At 35.3% G+C, this 20637-nt stretch overlaps 1 protein-coding gene across 4 annotated transcripts in view; it reads left to right on the top strand.

Annotated features, from left to right (window-relative positions):
- LOC139099005 (putative uncharacterized protein DDB_G0277255) overlaps nt 1-19544 on the top strand; it is an 86880-nt gene extending 67336 nt beyond the window's left edge. For 2 of the 4 annotated variants that reach the window (XM_070651403.1, XM_070651404.1), the window contains exon 7: nt 14768-19544. In XM_070651403.1, the coding sequence (XP_070507504.1) occupies nt 14768-15649 (882 nt within the window). In that variant the 3' untranslated portion in view covers nt 15650-19544. The remainder of the gene's footprint in view (nt 1-14767) is intronic. The other 2 variants (XR_011545260.1, XR_011545261.1) reach the window with 2 other exon arrangements.
- The last annotated feature ends 1093 nt before the right edge of the window (nt 19545-20637 follow it).

Raw genomic sequence — 20637 nt, 5'->3', positions numbered from 1 at the left:
AACCTCTTAAAAAAACTTATAGTTTACTTCAAAAAAGCTCCAACAATCCATAAAACACTCCAAACTGGAACAAGTACCGTTGATCTGTCTGAATTGTACTAATTAGTCGAGTAATTCTCAAGTTCTGAAGTGTCACTTTTGACAGTTTAGTCTTAAATTCTTCATGAGCAATCCACGTCAAATTAGCTGCAGTTTAATACCTGAATTCACTTGAGAGTCTTGAGTAGCTATGCTATAAATAGCTTAATTCTGATGATTTGATTGACGACGTTGACTTCATTTCTGTTGAGTTATATCCAAGTTCGGATATAAAAATTTATCAAGAAAATAAATAATTTGATTACGTTGCTATGCTTTCATGCTGTGCTAAATGTCTACATTCGTCTACAAATCAACCTCTACATGGTTAAATTACGTTCTAAACAAAACCATAAAATTGGATTTCCCGAAATATTTTATTTTTATCAAGCCATGAAAGGCAATACTTTTTTTTTGACATCATAAAAAATATCTTCATAAAGCTTAAATGGAACCAAATCAATTTTTACGACCAACGAAAAAGAGACTTTTTTTTGTTCTTAGAACTTCTTCTTTTTTTTGCTGCTTGAAACTTTTCTTAAGGATAATAATTTTATGAAAAATTGGTTTTTTGAGTGGGGATGGTGGGGGGGTTGTTCATGAATGATGAGTAGCAACAGAACTGGTATATGACTTCTTCTTCGTCTTTCACGCGAATATTTTCTTACTTCTATGAACACTAAGCAGACAAAGAGCGTGCTCTTATGAACAGAGCAATGCTTGTAAGCATGCTCATCTAGTGTATTTAAGGAGATCCAGCATTTTACCTGTTAATCGACTGGCTGGAACTAATCAACTGAAAATACGTGTTCAGACATTTTTTGGGAAAGAGTTCCACGACAAACTCTAGGGAATTGAAGAATATTGTCCATAAAAAGGAGGAAGCAAGCCATAAGAAGAAAATGAGCCCTTGATCTAGCAAATTACAGGTCACAAAAGTTGAATTTCCCGGGTTCGAATCCCGCCATCAGCTTAGTAAAACTAATTGTAGGCATTTAATGACGGTAACCAAGAATTAGGCTACGTTTGATGTTAGAACGGGCCATGAATGATGAAGCTGGAATCAAGGCTAGATTGATATTTGGTACAAATGCTGTAAATTCTCCGTGGAAGGACTTTAACTAGAGCAGACCTCAATCACAGTGCTTAAACGTTCTAAAAAGTGTATAAAAATAAGCTTAAATTCTCTGCTGGATACGTCCTTGGTCAACTTTATGTCTAATTATAGATCTGACATTTGATGCCCACTCAGAATGCATTTAGAGTTTCTAATTTTGTCTTAAAATCCTTTCCTTCTTAAAATATACACAGTTCTTCTACCCACTACTCATCAACCTTATAGTCGACTCAAGATAGACATCATAAATCAACAACCCCCAGAATTCAATTCCGCTAATGAAAATTCTAAGCCTTACTCACTCACACAAAAAAGTTCTCCAACTTTTCAATTTAATCTCAGAATAATTCAAGATAAATTGATATTTAAGACGCAATTCTCACAGCATGAGAATGCCTTTGAGTCACCTTGATATTTAGTTGACATTAGAAATAGAGCAAAAAGCTTGAAATACTTAAAAATTTCATCGGAATGATTAGCGTCGACATTTAATGAAGATTTGAATCAGAAATGAGAGATGAATGGATATTAAGCAATTCCAGTAAAAAGTTTACATCTATTTACACAAGCACGGATACTTTTCATTCTTTAACCCTCAGCGGATGCTCAACTCACGAAAAACTTTTTAATTAATCATGCCTTTTTACATGACTCATGCTTAATCCAAGGCTTTATTTATATTTACATCATTTTTTATGCGTACACAATAAAATTTATGTCATCAATTAATTTCCTTTGTGATGTTGCTGTTGTTGCTGTTTGTGAACCTTTTAATTTCGCACAGTCATTTTTTGACGTTTAAAGATAAATTAAAAGTATTTTGTGAATTAATTGAATTACTCAAAAAAAAATTTATTGAAATGTTAGGATTGGGAAATGGAAGTGATGATGTTTGTGTTATTGTTGTGGGAATTGAATTGAAGCGCATATGATGTTTGTTGACTGGATTTTGGATTATTTAAGGAATCGGAATTATTAATATCACCTAATAGGGGTGTAGCCAGAACAGGGGTGTATTTTAGGAGGATGAGGTGTGGGTTGATTTTTTCTGTCATGGATCGCAAGACTTTAGGAGAAATTGAAGAATTTATACCAAAAATTTCAGTTTGACCCTCAAACCCTCTTCCCCTTCTGAATACTCCTCTGTCACCAAGATTTTAGCTTCATTCTACTTCTGGCTGACATTCACAGTCTTCCAATTGACATACTAGATCTAGACAGATCAAACACCCTCAAATTTCTATCTTGGATCATTTTCTGTGTTGTGTACATTTTAAGACAGATGAATTGTAATCCATGGCCTCCTTCAAATAGCGCTTGAAGCTTGCTCATCCGCTGACTACTGCCTAATAATCACTAATAACAATGGTTCAACCAAGAACTTCAGCTCCTGCTTTCTATATTCACAAGCATGGTATTTTCGGCTTCATCTTATAGTCTGTCTAAGGCTGTATGCCTTCAGCTTTGACAATCCTTACTAATAACAAGTCTCTATCAACAGTCAACTGTTAAAACAGTTCTGTCTAATTTTGACTGTCCATACCAGAGATCGAAGTCACTAAGATCGGCGGCTAAATGTTCGCTTATTTTAGCGAAAAATTTAGCCGGCTAAAAGCGAACATTTTAGACGCCGCCGGCTAAATTATCAGCGGCTTCGATCTCTGGTCCATACTCCATTTAAATTGAAGAGTTATGTCCCAAATTGAAGCTTATTGATATGAATAATCAAATGCAAAAAATCAATAAAATCCCATCCAAAAATTATCCATTATATTCTCAACATCCCAAATTGCCGGAAATAGATGCCCAAATTAATATAAAAAATATTCCTTCACTTTCAACCCAAACCATGCAATTTTTCATTCACCAAATACCAAATCCAACCACTGCTGCCGACTTCATCAATCTAGTCCAGTGGTGGGCAACCTTTGTGCCGCGGCACACTAGAGAGTGTTTTTTGGAAAATGCCATGAATTTTATGTTGTTTGTGGTTCGAGTAGATGTCGATCATTAATAGGGCTCATGGCATAAAAAAGGTTGCCCACCACTGGATCTCGTCAGTAAAATTAAATACCTAAAGATTGCCTTATCTTCACCAAAAAAACATTGCACGAAATAAATCAATTTCGGAAAGAATTTTGCTCATCATTTACGACTCTGTGAATGATTGATTGAGTAACTACAGTTGGCATATTGGATAGGAGAGAAAAAAAATAATTAAAGTAATTATTATTGCTATTGCTATATTTAGTGTTGAGAGTCGATGAGAAAATAAATAAAAGCTTGAAACAAAAGGCTACAAAAAAAAGTGAAAACTCGATGATGGTGATTGAGCGAAAATTAATCTATAACAGCCAGCAACACCCACCATATCGCCAATTTTATTTGCTTTCTAATTTTGCCCAAATATGCAATATTACAAGAAATTATTGCCTTCATTTTATGCATGCATGGATGCTAATAATTTTTATTGTGCTTTTTTTTTACTTCACCATAAATTCCATCCTCCTCCTTCTCACTGTTATTACATTTTGATTAGCTTAGTATTTATTATTGCCATTATGAATTGAAGCTACACTCACTTACTATATATGATTATGAATATACCTGGCACAACAAAATGCCGATGATCATTACAAATTGTAATTGAAAATTATGAGAAAAAAAATGGCAAAAGTTGTGAGGAAATAAAGCATTCCTTTCGATTGTATTGTGTTGGAATGGAAAGAAGTAAAAATTAATTAAATGAAATAATAATCCATCATAAGCATAGTTTTATTGGCACGAAAGCTGCAAACATTCAATTGCATTTTATAGATGAAGCTTTGTTAATGAAGTTATAAATGGGACGATTTACTGCATTTACGTAATTATGGTGTACTGTGAGAATGATTGTTGGATTGTTGAATTAGGGGTTATGGGAATGGGATTTTGAGGATGTTTGGGATGTGTGGGTTCGTTTAAGGGATTCTGGATGAATACTTATAACCAGGGTTCGGCCAAGAATAGCAAGCCTGCATTTTTTGCATTTTAGATGCTCAGGATCTGGTTTAGAGTTCGTCCAAAGCTGCAAGTCTGCATCTTTTGTCAACAAGCCTTCCGGCTATGCATTTTTGGTCGAATCCTACATTTAACTGACTGTCACACATTGAATATTGTAAAATTAGAACCAACAAGCTTCCAATTGACATCTACAATAAATTCTATAATATTGATCCCTAGCGATCATCAGACCTGCATATCTACTAATTCCTCAATTTCACTCTCATTTGATACAAAAGCTCACAATAACAAAAACCACTAGCTATTGACATGTTTGATGCTGTTTATCGATATGTCGATCGATTAATGACTCAATCAACACAACAATAACCACAGCTTTAATGTACACATCTGTATCAGAAGCTGATCATCATATTATTTTTCTCCCACAGATGATGATTCTGATAATCTAATACTAGTCATGTGTACAGTCATGATGTCAACTGATGTGTTGATATTAGTTTGAGGCTGTGTGACATTTGTTGGGAATCATGCTACTTCTAAGGTTTTAGGGAATCTTGCTATTTTTAGGGAAATAAGTTAACTTTCGCATAACATAGACCGAGTGGGGATTAAACCCATGTCCTAGGATTTTAGGCCGCATGCTCCAACCTCTGAGCTACCGGTGGTTTTAAGTAATTGTGGCACAAATCCCACTTAAACCTACCACTTCTATCCTGTGCTCATTACACAGGTCTTATCTTTGTATTAGATCACAGCTCAAATCCAACAACATTCCCTACATATTCAAATGACTTACCTAAGAGACTCCAGTCTAGGTCCTCAACTTCAAAATTGACATAACTTCCAAACAACCCCCCTCAAATCCCACCAATACAAAATTCTCATGTCACCCAATACTTTCGGTATTGTCACATCAAACGCATTTATAATTGACATTAAAAAAACAAGTGAAAGCTTATTGGCAACCGATTATGTTTTTTCGCCATGTGTATCGAATGGCAAATTTGGAAGTCATTTGAAACATTTTTTTTGTTTTTCTGTTGTTTTTGTGCTTTTCGGAAGAAGTCAATGGACAGGAAAAGAAATGTTATCTAATGAACAGACAAAGATTTTGTTACTTTTACTAATGAATGGTAAAATTGTTTTGTAAAATTTGCATAAATGACTGAATGAAGAAGATCCGGATGTCTCTTGTTGTTCATTAGGATCTAATTTGTAAGAGGATATTATGTTGTGTGGTTGAGTGTGGGAATTTGGAGTGAATGTGATGACATTTGTGTTGTGTTTTGGGTTGTGGATAGGATACAGCTGCATTGTTCCTATGTTATACTCACATAAAGTAACCATGATCCTATTTGGAGCTTAGATATCAACAGAAGACTTTCCATCTGACTCTGCTGCTGAACCTGTCAATTAGTTTTGTAATGAGATTCTCAGGCAGCACATTAAGCTGGCATTCATTAATCATTATTCTGCGCCTTGCAGCTTTTGGAACTCCAGGACGTCTTTTGGCTTGCGAATTCCAACCAAGGAAGAAGTAACAAACTTGTGTTCCTATCAAGGTTCCTATGTTATGACCTATATTTGATTCTATCCTTGGATATTCAAAGTTAATAACTAGATGACTTCTAGTCAAGACTAGATCAAGTTATTGCCTAGTTGTAAGGTCGACTAATGACATCCGGATGCAATTAGTAATTACTCGACCTTTTAACTGCATTCGGATGTCATTAGTCGACGTTGGAACTTGACATTAATTATAAAAGTCATTTAGTTGTCCACTCGTGTATGTTACGTACTCAAAGGAAACTGAACTATTCGTGGGATCAGTATCATCTGATGACAGGGATGGGCATGAGGTCAATCCCCTTCTGATCTCATATTGATGTAACCAAAACAAATACAGTTGCCAATACTTATGCAGCAGCAAACCTTTCTAAAGAAATTTTCATCATCCATTACATCATTCTACTCAAATCGCAAGAAATCCATCAAAATCTCCGAAATTATTCGCATTTAAAATCTCAAATTAAAGCAACCAAAATTCATATTAAAATTCCATCAATAAAATCATTAAACAGCCCATCCCCAATTCCAATTCCATATTCGCAATCAAATTACTGCGAAAAAAAAAAATAAGTTGTGTCTGTTATGACTTCATTAATCTAAAATCTCATAGTCATTACATTATGCTGCCTAACTCGATCAATTCATCGGACCTGATTTCATTAATGAGGCTCATATCTGGCACTAGATGCAACCGCTTTGCTCCAATTTCTTCATTTTCATAATTCACAAAATTAATTAAATAAATAGTAAAAATTAAAAATGAGCAGCAATGAGCATGAATAAAAGCAGAATTGCAGAATATGAATTAAAATCGTGTAAAAAGAAGAATGTAAGCAACAAGTCAAAAGCTCTTTTACGGTATAATGATCTGACCCATTTCTTCTTTACTTCTTTTCTTGCTCTTTTCTCTTCTTTATAATTTGCGCGCAGCCTTTTGTGTATTTATGAATTCTCTTCTCGTGTTTCTTATTTGTTGCCGTCCATACTCTTTACAATTCGCACATGCATTTCAAATTCATATGATGGAATATTGTCGGTTGTCTATATTTGGACAACAAATCAGCAACAAATCATTAGATAAATAAAATATGAGAGATTATTATTAGTCGTGATTGATAAATGCATGCTCAATTATGATGAATATAGATAGGAAATGGATGCTTTCTATTTCTAATTGCATTGCGATTGAGAATCTTTATGGATATATGGATGTAATTGAAATGAGGGAATTTTGTCATGTAGAAAATTGGAAAATCTTCCTTTTTGGACTTTTTTGTATGGAGATGCTTGACACAGTCAAGTGGTTTAGATTTATAGCTGTAGAGATTGTTCACATGGTAGTAGGGATGAGTGGTTAAGTGCCGGTTTTTGAGTTTATTAGGGGATTTGGGGAGAGTGAAGAATGTAGTCATAATCGGTCTTCTATTTGGCACAAGCTAAAATTCCTTCAAAATAAGTTTTTCCGATGTCTCGGTCAGAGTCTTCAAGGTTCCGTCGATTATAAACTTCCATCGACAGTATACATCGACAAACTGTTTCTGGGTGTTGAATACTCGGTAAGACTCAGCCAAAACCCGTCAAATACCAACTACCATTGACAGAAAACAGCTATAAACCGTTGCTGCTAGTTGAGTACTCAGTCAGAGTCAGCAAAAGCCCGTCATATGTCAACTTCCATCGGCAGTAAACGGCAAATGGCCACTGCTGGTAGTTGAAGACAATAATGGCTTCGAGACAGCCGATTGCCCAGGCACTATCAGTCAAGTCTCAGTCTCGTTCTTGGCATCTGAAGATTGATAAAAGTCCCACTTGCCTGCCACTAAGCTATTTGTTTCATTGAAGCTATTTGTTGATCATATTCTAAGGATTGCCGATAACTAATTCCCTAAAAATCCTAGTTTCAGTTATAAAACTTACGTGAAATCAGGAAGTATCTCGGAATGTGGAACAGTTGACGTTTGGTCAGCCACTGAGCCAGATTCACAGCCTCCCCAATACCCTAACTCCCCTTGTGATCCAACAGATCACATTCATAATCATTACCAAATCATCCTCACAAATTTTCAATACAGACATCTCATTTCCTGTGATAAACTTTCGATTTCAAGATCAAAGTCAGCACAACAAAGAGACATATTTCTCACTCATCCAAATAGTCACTCCAATTCATGTCAATTATTCAACAGCAATTCCAAAATATTTTTTATACATGATGGATTCCCATGACAAAAGAAAAGTTTCTTAAAGTATATCCAAAAATAATTCAATTAATAACAATTTTTCTTCAATTCTCATCAATGTGCATGTTTCCGTGTTCATGTCGTGGCTGACTTATGTCTTTGTCTTTAGTCCATTCTTCAATTCACTTCTTTTGTCTCTTACCTTTTACCTCATTTTCATGGCTTGATATCTTAATCTAAATTGGCATCATCGCACTTTTACCTTCTTTTCTTTCATTTTATTTATTATTTATTCCATCCAATTCATCTCGTTTTCCCCTCATGCACTTCCATCATGTATATAATCCGATTAACGATTTGTTTTACTCACTTAAGAGATCACTCTCTCATTACTGGTATATTATTATTGTTTGTGGGGTTGGTTTAAAGTGATGTGTTTTGGAAATTGGGGTATTTTGACTTTTCGAGGGTGCCTCGGGGTAAAGAAGAGTCGGTGGTTAGCTGGTACGCTGCTGTGTACTCTGAAAGATGTCATGACGGCATCGTGATGTCAGTTTTGGTCTATTCTAAAGACAAATGATGAGATTAATCACTCTGACTTCCATTATACCCTCACATCAGTGTTGTCCAAACTGTGTACCACGGCACACAAGCGAGCCATGAACAGCATGGCGTGAGCGGATTTTGCTGTAACTCAATACCAAATCCTGAACAACACTGCATTAAAAAGTTACAAAAATCCAAATTGCTTATATTCAAGAATGCGGAACCGACCAGTTCCGACCTCATCATAACCCTATTCTCCCCTTAAACCTCACACATCACATCCAAATAAACCCCAATGTGAAAACAAATCGGAAGAGAAAAGAGCCGATGAAGAGAACTTTCGTAAAACGCAATGTTGAAACAATGTTGTTGCATTGTGTCTGTGTGCCTGCAATATGCTTGAAGAACTTGCGGTGCTTTTCTTCAATAACATACCGTACCAGTCAGCATTATCGTTCGCATTGTCAATGGGAAAAATGAATAAAAAGAAAGAGAAAGTAATGAAAGCAGAATGACATATGGTGGATTTGTGATGCTCTGATTGAATTTGAGCCTATGATGAATTAGATAGGGTCGATCGTTAATGATGCTTGAAATTTGAAGCTATGTGACATGTGCTTATGGAGCACATGGAAGATGAACAAAAAAATTCCAATTTTGATGGATATCACTTCCATATGCCAACAATTTAAATATGCTGCAAAATTAATTCCCAATTAGCTATTTTTGCATGCCTGATTTGTTGTCACATAAACATTAATGTTGTCGTGTGCGCTTGCTTGACATTATGTGGGTTAAACTTCTCATGACAACAAATTTAATTCCAATTCCATCACACGAATAAGTTTTCAATTAGCACAAAATCTTGTTTTTTTTGGGTGCGGACATAGTGATGGTTTGAATTCGAATTAGACATGCTGTCTAATTGTCTGAGGTGAATGCTGCACCTAATCAAGGGGTCAAGAGACTTTGAGATTGATGGTTGTGTTCTGAATTATATTGGCTATATAATGGATTATTAGATCATTTGGACATAAGCATTACTTAATGGTAGATTTAGATTATTTGTGAATGTTGGGGGGCTTGATGTGGATGTTAAGCGATCTCAGATAACCTCTTTGGCAATTTTGTGCAATTTTTTGGTCAATATAGGCTATGTGCAGTCCGTAACAGCCTGCCAGCTACTATCTCGTTGCCTTAATGCTGGATTTTGAATCGATTAACCAACTTGTTTTATACGAGGGCGAGGACGGGAGGTGGTAGCTGTCAGGGTCTGTTACGGACTGCAGGCGTGACTTTGACCAAATTTTGGATTGAATCCGGAACTATAGAACATAAAGGTCAAAGTCAACTCGGATGCAGCATTGAAAAGTCGACTTGAGCCAACTAGACTCAAAATAAAGCTGGAGTCGACTTCCTGATTTTATATCAAGGCATTAAAGTCAGATTGACTAGAAATGCCAAACTTATCTAAACAAATCAAGATTCTAGTTCCAATCATAACTGAAAGTGCTTTTTAACTCCAATCCTTAAAATACTCAATTTCTAATGGATTACAAAGTCCAAAAAGTCTTGGTCAACTCCACTGAAACTGCATTTTTGTCTCTTACCTCACAACTAGCTTTTTGTGTTTAATTTCATTGCTTTGAATTAAAATTGACGGCAAATTAATTTGTGTGCTAAATGCTTAATTTGATTAAAACTCACGAAACCATTTATTTTTTTTTTCATTTAATTCCGTTGCCGTTTCTCTCTATTGATTTGATTTGCTTAATTTTTACTTCCATTAAAACTAAATTGTTTGATTTTTTTTTGTGTCAATCTTTAATTTCATTATGTTTTTAATCCTTATTTCCCATTTGAATTATTGGTGACAAATGTGTGTAAAAAATTGTAAATTAATATTTCATTGACACAATTTTTTTGATGTATAAAAAGCCTTTCGAAATTACTTTTTATTGAACTTAATTCCGATTTTGAAGGAATGGAAAGAAAAAAGTTGATTCTTGTGTCGTGTGACATGAGACTTGATGAATGATCTTGTGAATGGAGAGTAAAGTTGAGGTTAAGTTGGAGGTGGGCAGTTAAGGTTGATTGATCGGGATAACATAGAGCAGTGTTGAGTAACCTTTTTTGAGAAAAGGCACAACTTGGTGGTAAGAAAATTCCAAAATCGCACAATCGACTAGTATGTTGCGCTACACAGTTTGGACAACAGTTGCATAGAGTATGATCTGTATCAGTGCTTCTCAATCTATGAGCTGTAATAGACAAAGCCAGTGTTGCCGTTACACTGAGTTGTAGCTAAATTATGTTGCAGCTACACTGGGTTGCAACTGCATCGTGGTGTCGCTACATGGTGTTGCTTTTGCACTGTGTTCCCGCTACTCTATGTTGCTGTTGCACAGTGTTGGTGTTACACTGTGTGCCCGCTACACTGTGCTTCCCAAGTGGTGCCACAGTAGTACACTTTGAACACATTCAAAATTCAATTCCCCAACACGTGCCCAATTTCACTGCCCCATTCAGTTGCCACACATCAACTCTTACCTCCGCAAACCAATTTCTATCATGTCACTTGAAGGCAAATACCTTCCAGTTATGAAATTAGTGTAGCGACAAAATTTCAATTAAAAAGTTATTTATAGCGACAAACGAGACCAAACCCTGAAAATGAAATTAGATAAATCTTTATGTCTCATATTCCGACTACTTGTGTCCATTAACGAGGTGTATTTAAAGGCCATATATTAACAATTTTGAATGTTTGTTTTTTTTTCATATATTTTTGTGTAATTAGCACTGAATTTCTTGCTTTGAAGTCACTCGAGTCGAAATTCCACCTCAGAAATTAATTAGGCTCGATATATAATTTTCGCATATATGCCGAGGTGACTTGCCACTACATATACAGAACTGTTAATTATAATGCAAGTTGCGAGTCATTCAATTGCGTTCATTAAATCAAATTTTGATGTCTTCTACTTAATTCCAATAATCCAAAGTGACTCTTAAGCCAAACAAGGTCTGCCATAAAGCCTAACTTTATAATTTCTCTCTAGCCAAACACAAGATCATCATCAATCGATTAAATACTCTTTTTGCAAATAGAAAAGTCGACAATATCAAGTGATCTTTCTTTTCTCCTATTGTATATACTTTTTGTGTATATCAATGACATGATGAATGACTCTGAATTGTGTATGTGATCGATTTGATTGTTTCCTTTCTTTTTATTAAATGAGATACTAAAAGAAATGAGTGAATGATGAGATGATAGCAGCGAAAGTATGAGGCACGAAATTTTTGGGAAGTCACTGAGCGCGATTTCGTGGTTTGGTGATTAGGGAGGGTAATGGGGGGATTGTTAAGTGTTGTTAAAGTTGGGTCAAATCATCCAAGCAGCACAATGCGGGGAAAAGTCGTTATTGTTCCATTAGGGCAACTACTTGTGCTATCTTCAATATGAAGAGGTGTCAGGGGAGTGTTCAAAGGGTTTTAGGGGATCAAACGCTCAATCCCCTCTGCACTCTACCCTCTGCACCTGAGCGGTTCCCTAGCAAACACGGTGAACCACTGTCACGGTCCAATCAGGGCAACTTTGTGTTCATCTGGTGCGAAGGGGGTGTTCGTGGTGGGTTTTGGGAGTCAAACGATCCCTCATCTCCTACACTCTACCCCTCGCCCTGAGCTGTACCATAGCAAACACGTTGTGCTGTTCGAGATAAGTTGAACGACTTTGAATAGTCCACAATATACACCATACCAATAACCATCAATTTAATGCAGCATTCACAACATTTAATGCCATTCTCTCAAAAATATCACATTTTTACCACAGATCCTCAGTACCTTTAACCTTAAACCTTCAATTGAATACCATTTATAGCCATATTTATGATATGAATACCATATATAGTACTCAACATGAATTCATAAAAATTTATGACCCAAAACTTTCCCAGAAGCCTTTGCCGATGACTAAAATAAATTGCTTGTACTTCCAACTGCACAAAATTCATCAAAATAAAAAGTGTTAAGAACAGCTATCAATCATATAAATTGAACACTTAATATCATTTCATTTTGTTCCCATCACGTCCCACACCAGTAGTTCATCTAGTTCATTAGAGCCCTCATAAAGACAAATTGACTTTTTTTTTGTTGTTATTCAAATCTTCTCCGCCCAGTGAAAATAGCGCTCGATGTGCCTCGAAGAATTTAAATGTACATATGCATTGTGATGATCGATTAAATATCACTTACTGCTGATGGTCATGACATGATTTTACACAATCGTATTTTATACTTTTTGGTCTTTCACTTTCATCTCGTTTTTATTCAGTTATCCAAATTCATCATCTTCATCCAAATGTACAGATTAATCAATAATCGATGTTATTATTACCGATGTGTATTACACAAATTCACACATTTCTTTATTTGGGGGGATTTGTGGATTGGTGATGTCGCTAATTCTCTCTTTTCCTCTCTTTATCCTCTCTTAATCCTCTCTCAATCCTCTCTTTATCTTCTCTTATCCTCAAGAGAGGATCTCTTATCTTCTCTTTATCCTCTCATTATTCTCTCTTTATCCTCTCATTATTCTCTCTTTATCCTCTCATTATTCTCTCCTTATCCTCTTTTCTTCCTCTCTTTATTCTCTCATTATTCTCTCTTTATCCTCTCTTTACCTCTCTTATGCTCTCTCATTCTCTCTTATTCTTTATTACTCTCTCTTTATCCTTTTATCCTCTCTTTAATCCATCTCTATCCCAATTTTCTTGACTTATCCATTTATTTATCAATTTAATTCCAATTATATATCCACCTAAACACCATATTTATTAGACATCACTAACAAACACCCCCCATCTAAGCCCCTCATCAATTGATTTTTAATTTTGTTGGTAAAAATAACATAATTTCATATATTTTTTTTTTGGTGGCTTATGCAATAAAATTCATAAAAAAATTTCCACTTAATTTATGTATCGTGGCATGATTTTTAAGTTTTTTTAAGGTATGCTTTATTATTATTTTTGTGTCCATTAATTGATCACTGCTGAGTTTTAATTTAATATTTTTTTAAAATTTCAATCCACATTTTTATAAGTTTGGAAATGAAAATTGGCTGCTTTTAATCCTAAAAATGCCCGCTTATGATGAATCAACATTATGCTTTGTAGACATGAGAAAATATGAAAGCTCATGGGAAATTGCATCAACATATTTATTGAATAATTATTGTTTTGCATAATATTCATTCATTCTAAGTGAAAACAAGTTACAACTACACAAATATCCATACACGAAGCATTAATTTCTGATTTTTTATGCATAATAACATAAAAGTAAATTGATTGATTTATGTACATATATAATACATAGGAAGTAGTAGCAATGATGATGATGAAAAAAATCATCACATGTGGATGAGCGAGGCGGATTTCGTCATAATTTTGAGTGATTAAAGTTGGTGGATTTGATGTGAAATTGCAAATATTTTGAGTACATGGGCAGGTAGAGTGTCTAAATCTATGTTTACATCTTGGGTAACTTTAGCTTTGCAATTTTATTTGAGTCTAGAGTCTGTGATTCATCTTTTGTAGAATCTACGGCAATTTCTCATGATTTTGAGTTGATTCTGGTCAGGGGCATATTCAAGAAGGGATTATAGGGGGACAAACCTCATTGATTCTAGTCCTACGCTTCTAATTTTGGTCCTACGTCCCTTAGACTCGGCTCTAAGCTTCTGATTCTGGTCCAATGCTCTTGTTTCTGACTCTACGCTCCTGTTTCTAGCAGCAGGTTCCTGATTCCGACTCTAAGCTCCAGTTTCTGGTCCTTTATTCTGAGAATATTTTTGCCAATTCTCACATGACTCACATTTTGATGTCTAGACCAGTGGTGAACAACCTATGTGTCGCGGCACACTAGTGTTCTGCCAAAAATACTTAAAAATTCCATGAACCTGAGAACATGTACAGTTTTGGTCGAGACTAACCACCAAGATGTGCTACGGACAAAAAGGTTGCTCACCACTGGTCTAGACTCTAAAATACATTTCAAATAATTCTCAAATCCCACAAAAATTCTCGTTAGTTCCACAGCAAAATATCACATTTCAATGCCAAAAAAACCCAGAATCAAAAGCATCAAATCTATCCAACAATAATTAATTACAAATTCTCATGACAAAGATACGTTTCAACTCATTCCATGTAACATATTCAGTAGCTATGTATAATAACAATATATATTATTTCAGGTGCATTATCTCAACCTCAAATACAATAACGACAACGTCCATAACAACAACAACAACAAGCACGTGCAGTCAAATGTGATGAAGAAATCATGGACAACATCAAGTATCACATCCGCGTTAGAATTAGAAGTTGAGAATGCACGCAAGGAAATTGTAGCACCAATACAATTTGGATCGCGTGACTTAATACGTGAATATCTACAGAAGTCAATCGTTAAGGTGCCAGAGATATTGAAACCTCAGCAAAATTGTCAGCAACAGCAGCAATGTCATAATGAGACCTTTTCAGCTTCCGTTAATGAGATTGATTTAGCATATAAACATCCGATGGTCATTGCCGAAGAGCTTGGACATGATGGAGGTGAAGCACTAGCATTTGATTCACTCAAGAAAATCGGCAGTGGAACTGACAATTCGTCAATAATTATTCCTCAATATAAGCCAGAGATACGCAAGAATACAGAACGTCCACATTTAATAGGAAAAGTCACTCCAAGCATCGCAAGAACATGGGAACAACTGTCAAGTACCATGGATCATTACAGCGGATATGAGAAGCAAGATGAGGAAGACAAACAAAGTTACGTTCTCTTCGTACGAAAGCCATTCAATTTTAATGCATCTGACAGTCATGAAAATGAATTTGCTGTCAATAAAATTCATCATTTGGCTGAAAGTGAAAAATTTTATGATAGCATTGAGGAATATGACGACGATTATGAAGAAGAAATTGATGATGTTGATTGCAATTTGGATTATGATGATGAGAATATGACATGTGGAGGTGAAATGATGGCAGATGTGATTGATTCGTTGGAGATGAGGAGAAGCGCTTGTAGAAGTGGAATGGATGACGTGATTGTTTGGTCTATTGAGAGTTAGATGAAGATATAGTTAGGTGTGGATGAAATTGCAAAAATTTGAGAATCTTAAAGATGCACAAAAGTTTAGATAAATTTAGAAATTTTGAAATCATTTCCTTAAAGGCTTAAATTAGGGCATTGTCAATAATGTATGCGAAATTAGTGCCTAAAATTAAGATAATGCCGACAAAATTATTAAAGTATAAGGCAGTGCTGTCCAAACTTATATATGCCACGGCACACCTTGATATTAAGCCACGACCAAGGCCACACACGGCATGTGGTTCATAGAAACACTGTTATAGGGCCCATATCCGAACAGTACATCATGTTCTCTAGGGCATCACTGAATCGCCGACATGAAGTTGCCCTGAGAACACTGTTACACAGGAGTGTATCCAAGGGGTAGTTTTGAATGGTTTTTGATCATCAAAATCCTCCCACTGAATACGTTCATGCTGTAATGGAGGATTTTGGCCCCTATTTACTACAAAAAAAGAGCTTCGTCCTCAATGTGCTGCTCGGTATACCAAAACGTGTGCCATGGAACAGCCATGACATCCATGAAGCCAGTTTTTTGAAAATACCATGAACCGCTTCCCGTGTGCGTCGTGTTTCAGACGTGGCACACTATCAAGGTGTGATGTGACATAAAAAAAGTTTGGACACTGGTATGTATAATGCTATACTTTTTAGTGAGTCATAATTTTTGACCCGATGACACAAATTATCCATGGCAGTCTGGTGTCGTGCAGCCGGCCTCCAAGTTGCAATTTTATGGCAATTATTCTGAATCTGACCATTTGACTGCCATGATTAATTAGTGCGAATCGGAAGAAAATTCTACAAAATTGTACAGCCCAAGGCTACCCTAGGATATGACCTCTTATAGGCTCCATACCCTCATCTCCTGTCATTATGATATTAAGATAAAGTCGCATGATATTAACAGAAAATAATATAATAAAAGCTGACATAATCTCAGCTCATTTGTAAATGATAAGACATAAATTTCGTACTAAACAAGTATAACTCACAGATTTTTCATAAACAAAGTAGTTCGGACGAGAGTCCGCAATTGAAAATAAGCAACATAAAAAAGAAGTTTTAATTTATTTAACTTAAAAAATTAATCAAAAAATTTGTTATGTAATGATTTTATTGCTGTGATAATTTATAATTTATCAACATGATTACTTCATGATTTCACACGATTTATGTCTGAGAAATGGCAGAAAAAAAGAAGTGAAAAATGATTAAATTTATTTGCACGTTTTTGAATTAGCAAAAATTTCATTTTTTAAACTTTCAAATTCTAGTTGGAAATTTATAAAAAATAAAAATCGTTTAAACGGTTCAATAGAATTTTCTCTGCATGATTTTGACTGTTGCCTAGCGGTTTGTTGCGTCATAGTTGAGCGATCAATCATAAGTGACGTCAAAAAGTCGGATTTTTGAATGATTTTGTTGACTTGAGGACTGATTACGAGGTAGATGATGACTAAAATCATTAGAATCTGTTGCTGATGTATGACTCTAGTCTTCGTTAGGTCAGAGGTCGTCTATTAAGGGTTCGCGAGACAGAAACTAAGACTTATCAGTCTCAGATGCTTCAAGGAATTCCCTTGTAGTCTGTAATGATACCTAAGGGCTCTCAAGACCGAGATCAAGACATTACAGTCTCAATCTCCAGATTTTACGAAACCGAGACTTCAAAGAACCCTCCTGTAGTCTCAATCTAGATCTCGGACTGAAGGGTTCGCATCACCGATAAGTCTTCCTATTCTTGGAGACTTTTAATTTCAGTTGAAGTCTCAGTTTAAATTAAGGATTTTAGGGTCTCGCGAGACTGAGACTAAGAATTCCCAGTCTCCGAGTAGTAGTCCGACTTGAAGTCTGGGTCATGGTATCGAAACTTGAAAGTCCGTTAAATTCGAGACTTCAGGTTTCCTCGTCTATGGACACCAAATACCAGATATAGCCAACTCTAGCTTCTCAAACTGGACGTCACTTGAATATTCTGTCTAGAATTCAGTACATTTTAATCATAAGATAGTTTTTGATGTCAACAGAAGTGTAGCCAAGATTTTGACCCCCAAAAATCGCAGTGCCTCCAGCTCATAAGGCTGGGCCCTTCAGTCATTATAAATATTGACCCCCAAAACCCCTCCTCCTTGCCCAGAATATGCTTCTTCGTGACATCACCCACAAATGACCCCCAATTCCAAATATTATTCAATTTAATTCTGATGCAATACCTTCACATACATGTGAAAATATTTTTAATTGATTCTTGCAAAAGACCTTTCTGTCGTTGCCATTGTTGACATTGGTAATGAAATTCGTACTGACATGTGTTTATATAAAAAGAAACAGCATGACTACATTATGCATGAAATCAAATTAAAGTGATTCCACAAGGGGAAAAATTAAATTTATTGGGTCAAATACCATGAACGTCCTAATATAAATAACCAGAACATCCATAAGAGATTCCAAAATTAACTTTGCATAATTCCTTTTTATTTGTTGAGGCACACCCCACTGTGCATAACATAACGGATCATCAAGAGTCATTGCGCTGATCATACTTTATTCAATGCAAGGCTATAAATTGAAAATTATTATTTTTTTTTTGAAGAAATGCAGCCAAATAAGGTGTTATTGATGAATTAAAGGTCAATTTGAGGTCTCAAGCTGAAATTTTCTCATCAAACAAAATTGATGAATAATTTTGTTGTGTTTGGTTTATTGGAGCAATGTGCTCATTTTGAAGTTGTGATTGATGTTAAGTTAACAGTTTTTTTGGGATTTGTTTTGAGGCTATAGCTTGTTGGGAGATGCAATTTCTGATCTAGTTTACGTGATTATGCAACTTTTGTTTGATTTTTATGCAATCATCAATTGAAATCATAGCTGGAGCATATCCTGATATGTTTTTGATTTTGAAAACAAGGGAATTTAATACGACAAATCTCTAAATCTAGGCTTAGAAGTGATTCCAATCCAAGACTACCAGACTGAAACTACAAGGGAATTTGGCAACTCTCGAGAAACCAGCTATGATATCGTGGATATAGTGATTACTGGATATAGCAGGGGTACTTTCCCGAAAACGAGTGCTTTTCGTAAAGAATCCCACTAAATTTACCAAATAATCCCTAAAATTAGGTTGAGAAAGGGAGGAGAGGAGCGCCTTCCTTTAAATACTCCTATGACATTGGTTCTGCCAGATGATCGATGCTTGAGTGCATCAGAGTCTAGTTTTTGGGGTACACTTAAAGCTCCATGCTAGAATACGTCAAGGTATAGCTATTAGGGTCCACTTAAGACTATACTCAATGATACAACCCTAAAAATATGCAATAAGATAATCTATAGGGGTATCTACAGCTAAGATATTGACCAGAAGCCTATATGCAGCAGCTGGTCAACAAACTTGCAATTATTTTCTCCAATAAATCATGAAGAAATCATGAAGTAAAAAAAAGCTATTTTAAGTCACACTCGTTGCTAAGTGACACTTTATTTAAGCAATTTAACGGAACATTTATTTCAATTATCAACAGCAATTGTTACTTACTTACTTAAAAGCATTTTTAGATCACAATAGAGAAAATTTTCCTCCAACTAATTGTAACTTCCACTTCCAAAAAAAATTATATGTAGCATTATTTATTTTAATATATTCGGAAAGCAGACTGAGAATACTTAATAAATGTCTGAGAATAAGCTTAGTGACTAGAAAGAAATTTTTTGGTAAGTTCTGTCTGGCTTAATTATTGTATATAATTTATGTATCACATCATATGTTAAAATTGTTCTATTTTACCAAAATAAGTTTAAAACTATGTTAAACTGAATATTAAGCATAAACATGATGAAAAATAATAAAAAATGAACAGTTGAAAAGATGCATTAAATTTTCATTAATCAAAACATCCGCCAAACGAAATCCGCTTATTGATTTCTGATAATTTGCCATAAAAAGATCTTCTCTTACAGCTTGCATGCCTGTATGCCAGCATCTGACGGAGATTATTAATTGAGATGTAACATAACGATGTAAGTTGGAATGGAATGAATGAAATAAAACTTAATTTTAATTTTTAAATAGAATTTCTATGACTGATGGAGATGCAGTTGCTTACATGATCAATCATTCATTCATTCAAAAAATATAATTTTTTAGCAGGGTTTCTGGAGGTTAGTATGAAGAAGTGCTGGTATGAGCACTTTTTCTGTCATATTGTCTGTGGCTGTTTACTCTGATATGATATGGCACGATACGGTACAGTATAGATACACCAGGAGGACGGCGCTTGTCTCGTACCAGAGGTTTATCACTATGTCATACCAGGTCTACCATTGTACCGTCCCAATATTTGGCTTGATGACAATTTTTCTGAAAATCTAGTACGGACCGAAAGTGAAACTTTGTGAATTGTAGAAGATCACGCACGGATCTTAAGAACTTGTTAAGAACTCATGGAAGGCAACAGTCGACCGAGTCTGGATTACAATTAATTTGAATGGAAAGCGAAGTTAGTAAGGCTAGCGAACTCGACGCCGAATATATGTTGGATGTTTCCAATCATGTTATGCAATTGGACATCATTCATGGCAATATTACTGGTTTGTGCATTTGATCAAAATATCATAAAAGGACCAGAGATCGACCAAGACTATAACACTATAACACTATAACACTTCCACATCTTTTTTTGACATCAAAGGAAATGTAACGAGGTCTTGAAAATGGCTCGACCTTGACTCTTGTAATAAGAGCTCTTAAGTACATCCAACAACTATTTTTGCTTATGCGCCACGAAAAATCACCCAAAATCTTCTTACTTCATCTATTTCCCTACACAAAGTACCGCTAATAAGATTTAAAGAATTAACATAATGATCTACAATTGTAATAGAAGCATTACCTACACATAATTTTATATATTACATATTTCTCTGATGAGAGGTAAAAGATTGGTAATTTTCGTGGGCTAA

This window comes from Chironomus tepperi, unplaced genomic scaffold (assembly GCF_022539635.2).
Source record: "Chironomus tepperi strain 1889 unplaced genomic scaffold, CSIRO-AGI_Ctep_v1 contig_456, whole genome shotgun sequence".
In the NCBI taxonomy this organism is placed as follows: Eukaryota; Metazoa; Arthropoda; class Insecta; order Diptera; family Chironomidae; genus Chironomus; species Chironomus tepperi.
Note: the sequence above shows the minus strand (reverse complement) of the source record. Positions and strands in the feature narration are given on the sequence as shown.